At 47.2% G+C, this 10,462-nt stretch overlaps 1 protein-coding gene and 1 pseudogene across 1 annotated transcript; both read right to left on the bottom strand.

Annotated features, from left to right (window-relative positions):
* Positions 1-4,352: 4,352 nt before the first annotated feature.
* LOC125919863 (olfactory receptor 2AP1-like) lies at positions 4,353-5,304 on the bottom strand. Its single transcript, XM_049626691.1, has one exon. It carries the CDS (start codon positions 5,286-5,288, stop codon positions 4,353-4,355), a length of 936 nt encoding a protein of 311 aa, XP_049482648.1. The 5' UTR covers positions 5,289-5,304.
* A 2,269-nt stretch (positions 5,305-7,573) lies between these two features.
* Positions 7,574-9,111, bottom strand: LOC125919862 (zinc finger protein 764-like; annotated as a pseudogene).
* Between the last annotated feature and the right edge of the window lie 1,351 nt (positions 9,112-10,462).

Here is a 10,462-nt window from a genome sequence, read left to right as displayed (position 1 = left end):
CAAATCAACAGTGATTAGAAGGAGCAGACATTAAGAACAATAAAGAGTAGTCCATAATGCCTTACTTAACCTGATTACACCCATATGGAACATAGCAGGGAGAAAAATTAAGCCATAAATGAGAGTTTGACTAAGTTACATTCATTAGGGTTGGTCAATTTTGTGCCAGCCACTGTAGTTGACATTTTCTAAAACAAACAAAACAAAACAAAACAAAACAAAACACAAAACAACAAAAATCCTAACTAGAGAGAGGTGTTTGTTTAGATAATTCCTGGGACAGTGATTCCATTGTTTGAGAATTTAAATCTTTTGAGCTTTTTAAACTGTGGTGTGTATGTGACATTGTAAAAATAGAAAGTCCCACTAGAGGGAGCCATTTCCCTGATGGTCTCTGGAATACTGGTTCCACGCCTTGAGAATCTGGTTTCATGGGCTTGTACACGTTCTAAGTGGCTACCTGGGTCTTCAATCTCTCTCCTCATTCCACAGTTCTGGTGGGGGGCCTCACAAAGGAATTATCCTAATAACTTTGAAGCAGAAGGTGGGATGAATTTATGAAGTCCTAGTACAGTATGCTGGTGCTTAAGATGAGAGCACATTGTGAGCACACAAAGCATTTGTCTGCTTTGGACTTGGCTCATAAATTGTGTCTTTACTAGGTGTGGACAAGGGGAAGGGCTACATTCAGTTAAGACTGATACAGGCTGAGAAATGAGTGAATCAGCACATCTTTCTCCTGTCTGTTTTCCACAGCTACCCACACACTCAGCCTGGGTAGCTCCAGGTCTCTCTTGCAGACCATGGCCTTCATGTGAGAATTTTTATTCTCTGGGGACAGAGTCCCTGGAAAAGGGTGTCCCAGAAATGCTCCTGACAAGAGTGTGGGGACTTGAGGCTCCACGTGGTTTCTGAGCTCTCTGGGAAACTTCATTAAAATTTTTTTTAAAAATGTTTATTTATTTTTGAAAGAGATACACACAGAGTACCAGTGGGAGAGGGACAGAGAGAGAGGGAGATATAGAATCTGAAGCAGGCTCCAGGCCAGGAGCTGTCAGCACAGAGCTTGATGTGGGGCTGGAACTCACAAACTGTGAGATCATGACCTGAGCCGAAGTCAGAAGCTTAACTGACTGAGCCACACAGGCACCCTTTCTGGGAAACTTTAAAATCTCATTTCACACAGATAATGTTCAAATCAGATTCCTTGGGATAAGATTTTCAAAGTCTACTGGGCCAACATTCCCATCCAAGTCTTACTTTAGGGGCCAGATTACCTGTGATGAGGACATGGAATGTCCCAGAAGAAAAGTAAATAATTTTGCCTCAGTATGTCTTCTGTTTAGGGCCTATTTCTGGGTAACTTTCTCTGGCCTATAGCCATGGATGAGAAGAGATGAATTTCTCTTTCCTGACCTGACCAAGCCAACTTCAACTCACTTTTTAATCTTGGATCCTTAACCGGCACACAACATATGTTTACCATGTATGTTTACTTTTGGTTTGTGTACTGGTTAATTTTTGTTGAGTAATAAACCATTTGAACTCTTAGTGACTTAAAACAACCACATTTATTTAGTTCATGATTCTGTGGGTTGGCTTCTTGGGCTGGGCTCATTTGGGTGGTTCTTCTGTTGATCTTTGATGGGCTCATTCATGCATCCCCAGATGGCTGCTGGCCACCTGGCCACCTGTGCTGTGTGTGTGTGTGTGTGTGTGTGTGTGTGTGTGTGTATGTGATTAGTATCAGCAAAAGTGATGGTGGCAAAGAGGTCTTTGGTCTTTTATCATCTAGTAGGACAGCCCAGGCTTGCTCACATGGGAGTCAGAGGGTTTCAAAGGCTTTTGGAAGTTCTGCTTGCATTATGATTGCTAGTGTCACAATGTCTGAAGCAAGCCACATGGCCAAACCCAGAGTCAATGTGGGAGGGTCTTACCAAAGAAAGTGGCTATAAGAAAGCAAAGACTGTGAGACTATCTCTAGCAGCCTCTGATGGTCGTATTTGACATGTGGCCTATGTGCAGTGTTGAAATACAGGAGCAGAGTGAATCTGAGAACCATTTTGAGGGAGGAGACAGCAGGGGTGGGCGACAGATTGCAGGGAAGGGTTAGTGATGGCTTCAAGATGTCTAGCCCAGGGCACCTGGGTGACTCAGTCAGCTGAGCATCCGACTTCGGCTCAGGTCGTGATCTCACTGTTTTTGAGTCTGAGCCCCACATTGGGCTCTCTGTTGTAAGCCTGTCAGTGCAGAGCCCACTTTGGATCATCTGTCTTCCTCTCTCTGCCCTCCCTCTCTTGTGCTCTCCCTAAAATAAATAAATATTAAAAAAAAAAAGAGATGTCTAGCCTCAAAAGTGAAAGGATGGTGGTACTATGAATACAAATGGGAATGATTTGGAGCTAGTTTGGGGAACCAACCCCTCTCAGAGGAGTGGGTATTTCTGCATACCTATTACCTCAAAAGAAGCAGCATGGTGGAGGCAAGTGAGCAAAAGCTGGTGAAGGTCCAGCTGTGAGGGGCTGGGGAGGGAAAGAAAAGGGCTAGAAGCATCAAATATTTTCTATTGCAGACTATTTTTTAGAAGACGAAACCCAGGCTCAAGGCCACATAAACTAGAAATCAGGAGAAGTAGGGTCTAAATAAAGGCCTGCCTAGCTTGAGAATTTGTGTTCTTTTTTGAAAAGAATGTTTATTTGTTTTGAGAGAGAGGTAGAGAGAGGGTGAACAGGGGAAGGGCAGAGAGAGAGGGAGAGAGAGAATCCCAAACAGCTCCATGCTGTCAGCACAGAGCCCGATGTGGGGTTCGATCTCATGAACCATGAGATCATTACCTGAGCCCAAATAAAGAGTTGGATGCTTAACCAGCTGAACCACCCAGGCGCTCCTATGTTGTTTTTAATATCCCCGGCACCATGTTGCATCTTTTGAGGTAACAGAGATCCAGAGATCCCTCTCCTCTGAAAGAGGAGGCAAGGATGAGAAAGCAGATGCAGGGCCAGAGATACACTGAGGTGAAGGGAGTGAATTTTTCTGGGCTTAGGCTGCACAGCTTCATGCTTTTCTGAAAATTATGTAATGAGCTGACCAAGGAGAGAAAGAGTGGGAAAGGGAAGGATCATGATTGAAGAGAGAAATATTGTCCCCCAAGGACTTTTGTCAGGGATTTCAGAGGTGAGGAAAGGGATTCCTGAGCACCCGTGAAGGCCAGGATTGAAGGGGGAGGCATGAAGCCAGAACAGGCCAGGTCTGGGGGCTTCCTGTTCCTTTAGGATAAAGCTATCTTGGGAGCAGAGAAAGAGGAGGCTGACAGTGGGGTGAATGTGGTGGACTTGGCATAAGGGATGTGGGGAAAGGTCAGGAGGGTGAGTGAGGCCTAAGCTCTGGAAGTATAGCAGTGGTGCATATGATGGTGTAGTTGGAGTCCGAAGTCTGTGACTGTGTGTACAACTCAAATTTGCCCTTGATGTCTGGTTAATACCCTGCCTTCCTGGAGTTTCAGAGCTGCCTCTTCATACAGAGGGACATTTAGATTTGTCATTGGGGGACACTACTGTGTTTTTACTTAGATAATTTTTTTAATGTTTATTTATTTTTGAGAGAGAGAGACAGAAGACAAGCAGGGGAGGCAGAGAGACAGAGGGAGACACAGAATCTGAAACAGGCTCCAGGCTCTGAGCTGTAAGCACAGAGCCCGATGTGAGGCTCAAACCCATGAACCGTGAGATCATGACCTGAGCTGAAATTGGATGCTTAACTGACTGAGTCACCCAGGACTGCATAGCCCTGAAACTACGATGTTTTTGAGTGGTCCCTGTTCAGACTCTTGACCCAGTCTTACTTTTCTTTCTTTTTTCTTCACCTCCCTCCCTGGTCTATAGGGAGCATTGGTTTTGGTCCCACAGGGATATTTCTACTGACAACCAAGTGAGTAAACTTGGAAGCACATGCGCCCTCAATCATGACTTTGGGTGAGGCCACAGCCCTGGTCGACAGCCTGACTACAGTCTCGTGAGTCACCTTAAGCAGGAGTTACTGATCTAATCACCCAGGTTCTGGCCCACTGAAGCTATGAGATGACAAATGTTTGTTGTTTTACGCCACTAGGTTTTGTGTGTAAGTCATTAAGGGGCAATAGGTAATTAATACATATTTTGGTACCTGGAAGTGGGGTGCTGACATAACAAATACCTAAAATACGGGTGTGGCTTTGGGGCCAGGGAATGGATGGAAGCTTTGAGGATTTTGAAGAAAGTATTCATGAAAGCTTAACCTTGAAAATACTTTTTTGTAGAATTCTTGGACTCTGGGGAGGAGAGTCCTATTTCCCTGGAAGGTGACTTGTAGGGCTGTCATTTATTTTGGAGCCATGCCATTTTCCTGATCAGGTCTTTCACTACTTGCTTAACTTGTTGGTTCCTGAGAGTGTAGATAAAGGGATTCAAGAGGGGGGCAATAATTGTATTGATTAGGGACACTCCTTTGTTGAAATCAACCCCCTTGCCTGGAGAGGGCTTCACATACATGAAGAAGCAGCTGCCATAGCACAGGGTGACCACAATGATATGGGAGGAACAGGTGGAGAAAACTTTCTTTCGCTCTTGGACCGAGGGGATCCTGACAATTGTCCGGATGATCTGGACATAGGATATGGCGATCAGCACTAGAGTGCTGACCAGCGCCACCACGGCCAGGGTAAAATCCACCATCTCTAACACCTGTGGCCCACTGCACACCACCTCCATTAGAGGCGTATAGTCGCAGAAGAAGTGGTTGATGTGGGTGTCACAGAATGGAAGCTGACTGGTCAGGATGACAGGCGCTATGATGAAGAAGAATCCTGCCAGCCAGCAGGTGAGGATAAGCTGTGTGCAGACTCTGTTGCTCATGAGGATGGGGTAGTGGAGGGGCTGGCAGATGGCACTATACCGGTCATAGGCCATGGCTGTGAGGAGGAGGAACTCTGTAGCCCCCAGGAAGATGTGGAAAAAGTCCTGAGTAATGCAGCCAGCAAAACTGATGGTCTTGGTGTCTGTGGCAATGTTGAGCAACATCTTGGGCACGATGACGGTTTGGAACCAAATTTCTAGGCAGGACAGATTCCGGAGGAAGAAGTACATAGGGGTTTGCAGGCGTGTGTCCAGCAAGGTCAGGCTGATGACAACCAGGTTTCCAGAGACAGTCACAAGGTAGGCAAGCAGCAGGAGCAGGAAAACTGCCACCTGAAGCTCTTTGGTGTCTGTCAGGCCTTGGAGGAAGAACTCAGTCACTATGGTCTGATTGGCCATTGTGGTCCTCAGCCCTTTCCAGAAATGTGCAACCTGGGCAGATAGGAGCATCAGAAATTAGGATGAAGAAGATGAAAATTTCTCCTAAAGTGCATCATTCTTTTACCTGTCCACTGTCTCCCTATAGATTCAGGGAAGCAGAGCAGAAGCTTCCGGAGACTCTTCCCTAGTCAGAAATCAGCCTAGATCTTTCAGAATCTTTGAGGTATTATTGAATGTCAGTGACTTTTCCCTCTCCTTTCCTTATTTCTTTCCTCTTTTATTTCTTTTATTTCCTCTGAAAAAGGCTACATAGAATTCTCTGCTCTTCCCCCAGTTCTCTTTAGAACTGGCAAACACCTATTCATCCTTCAAGATCCAGTCTAAGTGTGACCTCTTACATGAGGCCTTTCCCGTAGGCCTGCTGATTCTTCTGCTTTCTCCCAGCTCTGGTAACACATAATTTGTGCCTCTGTTATATTTCTGTAGAGTCAGTGACGTAGGATAGAACCTCTCTTCCCTGCCAGGCCACAAACATCTTGAGCCTAGGGACTGTTTTTTGTTCATCTGCTCAGCACTTACCTTTCCCTTATCAGTAGATGCACTGGTCTTCTCAGATCTGTATTCACAACAAAAAATTTTTTTCCTTCAAATTTTTTATTTAAGTTCTAGTTAGTTAATATACAGTGTATTATTATTTTCAGGGGTAGAGTTTAGTGAATCATCACTTGCATATAACACCCAGTGCTCAACACAAGTGCCCTCCTTTTTTTTTTTTTTTAATTTTTAAATGTTTATTTATTTTTGAGAGACAGAGCGAGACAGAGAACAAGTCGGGGAGGGGCAGAGACAGAGGGAGACACAGAATCCTAAGCAGGCTCCAGGCTCTGAGCTGTCAGCACAGAGCCTGATGCAGGGCTTGAACCCACAAATTGTGAGATCATGACTTGAGCTGAAGTTAGATGCTTAACTGACTTAGCCACCCAGGTGCCCTGACAAGTGCTCTCCTTAATACCCATCACCCATTTAGCCCATCTCCCACCCACTACCTTCCATCAACTCTCGGTTTCACAACAAAATTTTCTACTTCTAAAAGCATTGTTTGCATATGTAGCATGTATTTTGGAATAAGAAGCATTTTTCACTTACCTTGCTGTTTGCTTACATTGATCCCTTATTAAAAGTTGTCTGACATTTGCATCTGGATTGTAAATTACTGGAAGAGAGGGGGTGTCTTATTTTTACTCAGACTCCCTTCCCTCCCCCCACCCCCAGATATACCGAGGTATAATTTATAAATAAAATTGTAAGATATTTAAAGTATACATTATGATGATTTGATATATGTATACATCGTGAAAGGACCCCACAGTTAATTAGCACATCCATCACCTCACATATTAAGCATTTTTTTGTTTTGTTTTTGGTGAGAACATTTAAGTTCTATTCTCTTAAGAAATTTCAATTACACAATACAGTATTATCCACTATAGTCTATGGTCTTCTTTTTTTTTTTTAAATAAAATCTGCTTTTACTTCTCTCCTGCCACCCTTTAACATATATGCTGTCTACCTGAATCCCTGATTCAGGAAAACATGAATGGTGTACACCAGTGTGCAAACCCAAATGAATATAGGAGCCAAACAGGTCACGTAAATGAGGGGAAAATGCCAGATGGAGAGGGCCTGCTTTACCAGAGACATGGACAGACAATGATAAGTGCCAGCTGACATTGGACAGGAGCGGATATGGAGTGGTGGGCATGCCGAACAGCTGTCCCTCAGCTCAGGTCAAGTTGCCAAACCTTTGAAGAGGCCAGAAACCTACGTGTGAAAGAAATATCTTTTTAAATCTTAACCAGTAATTTGTAACATTTTAAAATGCTGGTTGGGCCCAAAATAATGTTTAAAAGGTTGCTGCAAGCCAGATTCAGTACATGGCCACCAGTTTTCAATTCCTGCACTAAAAAGGACAATGGATAAAACAAAGTTCTTTTCTACTTCAGTCCTCTTGTCTAAGCTGAGAAACAGCTTTTCCGTCCCCACAGGGGTTGTCTTGTGAAGGTGCTTACCTCACGTCTTAACTCGGCAAAGGGGGATTCTAGAGTCTGGGACAGTTGGGAGCAAGGTGTCAGCAGATCCAGCGTGTGAAGGCCCAAGGTAAGATGGTCCTCATCCCCCAGGTCCACCTCTTGCCCAGAGTTCTGTGACTTCCCTGGAGCCGCCACAGAGGTTCAGGCCCCCGAGCCCAGCCTGGGCCTCAGGCAACGTCTAGATCTCCACCCTTGGGCTTGCAACCTTTGAGACCATCACCCACACTCCTGGTATATTTCTGGGTAGTGTTGGAAGCCCACAGGTGGGTCCAGGTCCCCGTGGCCAGGGGCCAGGGGCACAGGCAACCCACTGGCACCCTGGCCTCTGTGTCTCCCGGCACCAGGCCTATGGACCCACTGGTGCTTGGCCACGGCTGACTTCTGGCCAAAGCGCCTGCCACGTTGAGGACAGAGGTAGGGGTGGTCCGCTGTGGGTCCACCGATGCGCTGCTATTTCTGAGCTCTGAAGAAGCAGCGCCCGCAGTCTGGGCATGGGTAGGGCTCCTCTCCAGTGTGCGTGCGCACATGACGCCGAAGGTCTGACGCATGAGCAGTGGCGTGGCCACAGTCCTCGCACTGGAAGGGAGTCTCGCTGCCGTGGACCCGCTGGTGCTTGGAGCTGGCAGAGCTCCGGCTAAAGCAGCGGCCACAGTCATCACGGCGGCAGGGCTTCTGGTCTGCATGGACCCGTAGGTGAGTGGTGAGGGCTGAGCGCCGGGGGAAGCCCGGCCACGGTCCGGGCAGCGGTAGGACGGCTCTCGCCATAGCTGGCCCGGTGCTTGCTCGGAGAGGAGGCCGGGCCAAAACCCTTGCCACAGTCAGGGCTACAGAAAGGCTTCTCGCCCGTGTGGGTGCACAGGTGCGCCACCAGGGCCGAGCGCCAGGCAAAACTCCTTCCGCTCATGTAGCAACCGTGACGCTGGCCTGCTCTGGGGACGGGGTGGGCACAGAGTGGGGGGTGAGCTCGGCGGGTTGCCTTGGATGGTCGCTCCAAGCTCTAAGGGAGCCCAGCAGAAGGGTGTTTCAGAGCCTTCAGCCCAGGAGGCTGAGCTTCCACAGAAAGGATCTTCTCCGGTGCCTCAGTCCTTTCTCTTTGTCCTTTCCCGTCCTTTTCTGGAATCTGAGTCTGTTTCTGTCAGACACTCTTCCACCTCCGGACCCTGGGCATCAGGGCCCCACAGGTCGGCCCCTTCCTCCACCCAGATGAGGGCTGGCTTAGTGCCTTGGAACCCTGGGAGAACGCAAACGCCACGCGGAGGCCGCCCCCTGCTGTCCCGACTTCCTGACCTGGGGCCTCTCACTGCGGGTGCCAGCCCGAGTGTGGGCGGGGTGGGCCGGGAGGTGGCCCAGGCGAGTAGGCGGGACTTCACCGAGCGCGCCCAGATGACTGTAGGTCTCCGGCACCACGTCCAGCTACAGGCCCTCTGAGCAGGCCGCAGACACCCCCACTCCTACAGCGAGAAGTACACGGCCACGTCTGCTAAGCCTACGGCGCCTGGGCTCGTCTGCTCCCAGAGGCCCCTTCCAGTTCCCACGCAGGGAGCTGGGCCAGAGCCGGCGCTTTGGCAAGTGCAGCCCGGTTCTGGGAGCCTCCTGTACCAGAGGATGCCCCCCCCCCCCCCCCCCCCGGGGCCTGGGCCGGATTCGCAAGGCCAGGAGCGAGGCAGCCGGCCCCTCGAGGAACCACCAGGATGGCCAAAAGACCAAGAGCTGCTAGCAGAAGGGACACGGACAGTCACTATGTTATACATTAGGTCTTCAGACCTTATTCATCTTATAACTGAAAGCTTGTACACTTCTATCAACCTCTCCCTATTTACCCCCACCCAGCCCATGGTAACCACCATTCTACTCTGTTTCCTTCAGTTTGGCTTTTTATTTAGATCCTACATATAAAAGATACCATACAGTATTTGTCTTTGTCTGGCTCATTTCACATAGTATAATGGCCTCCACGTTCATCTATGTCATTGCAGGTGGCAGGACTGCCTTCTTTTTTGAGGCCGAATAATAGTCCATTATATATATTACATTTTCTTTATCCATTCATCCATTGATGGCCAACTAGGTTGTTTCCATACCTTGAATACTGTGAATAATGTTGTAATGAACATGGGAGTACAGGGATCTCTTTGGAGAGGACTATCCTCTAGCTTTATTTTTTTAATTTTTTTTTTAATTTTTAAGTTTCTTAACCTGTTGTTTTCTGAGAATGAGCACAAGAAAGCTCACAGGAGCAGTAGCCAATTTGCCTAGTAATTCAGAAACCTTGGTCTTGGGTCATTTCGGGGCTCTGACAAGGGAAACTATGCTCTGTGGCTCCCTCCTTTTCTGCACAGTGACTGGTTATCTGAGAAGTGGCCTCAGGAACTCACCAGCCCAGGGACAACACAAGCTTGTCAGGCCTCTGAGGATCCCCCAAAGAGGGAGCAGGGAGTGTACAGTCTGGCAAGTCCTCTGTGGTTTCATGAAAAGAGCTCAGACTTGCAGCGAAATGTGGAGGCAACTCTGTACAAATAGTCACAGGATTACATTTCCATAGAAATCTTTTCTTGACCCATTCTTCTTTTTTATCTAGCCTTTTCTTCCCTTACGGCAGCAACAATCCTAAAAAATAGCTATCCAAAGACAAAATTCTGTTACTTAGTCAACATCCAAATCATGCAGCAGAAGGGTCAGGGAAAGTCTGAGGTGGGGTTGGAAGCTTCCCCCTTGTGCTATGGTCCATGGTTCCTTCTGGAATCTAAGGTTCTGAAGTTTTAGGTCATGTGAGAGGCTCTGAACAGGTTCCATTCAATGAAAAGAGACATTTGCTTTATAGACTCTTCTATTGCAGACTCAGGGGATCAGTGCTGGGAAAAAACCAAGTGGTACTCAGGGGAATTTGTAATCAGAATTCACTAATTTACTCAGGATATAGTTGTTCTGGCCACAAATTGTAAGCAGGACAATTTGTCAAAAATCCCCCGAGAAGATGACAAAATACTTACCTAAGAGCTTGCTTCCTAATGAATATGTGTCCCTATCAGTTGTTGATAATGTAGTTGGTAATAACTGTTAGTAGTTTTTTTAATTTAGCTTAAAATTTTAATTCCAGTATAG

This window comes from Panthera uncia, chromosome B4 (genome assembly GCF_023721935.1).
Source record: "Panthera uncia isolate 11264 chromosome B4, Puncia_PCG_1.0, whole genome shotgun sequence".
Taxonomy (NCBI): domain Eukaryota; kingdom Metazoa; phylum Chordata; class Mammalia; order Carnivora; family Felidae; genus Panthera; species Panthera uncia.
Note: the sequence above shows the minus strand (reverse complement) of the source record. Positions and strands in the feature narration are given on the sequence as shown.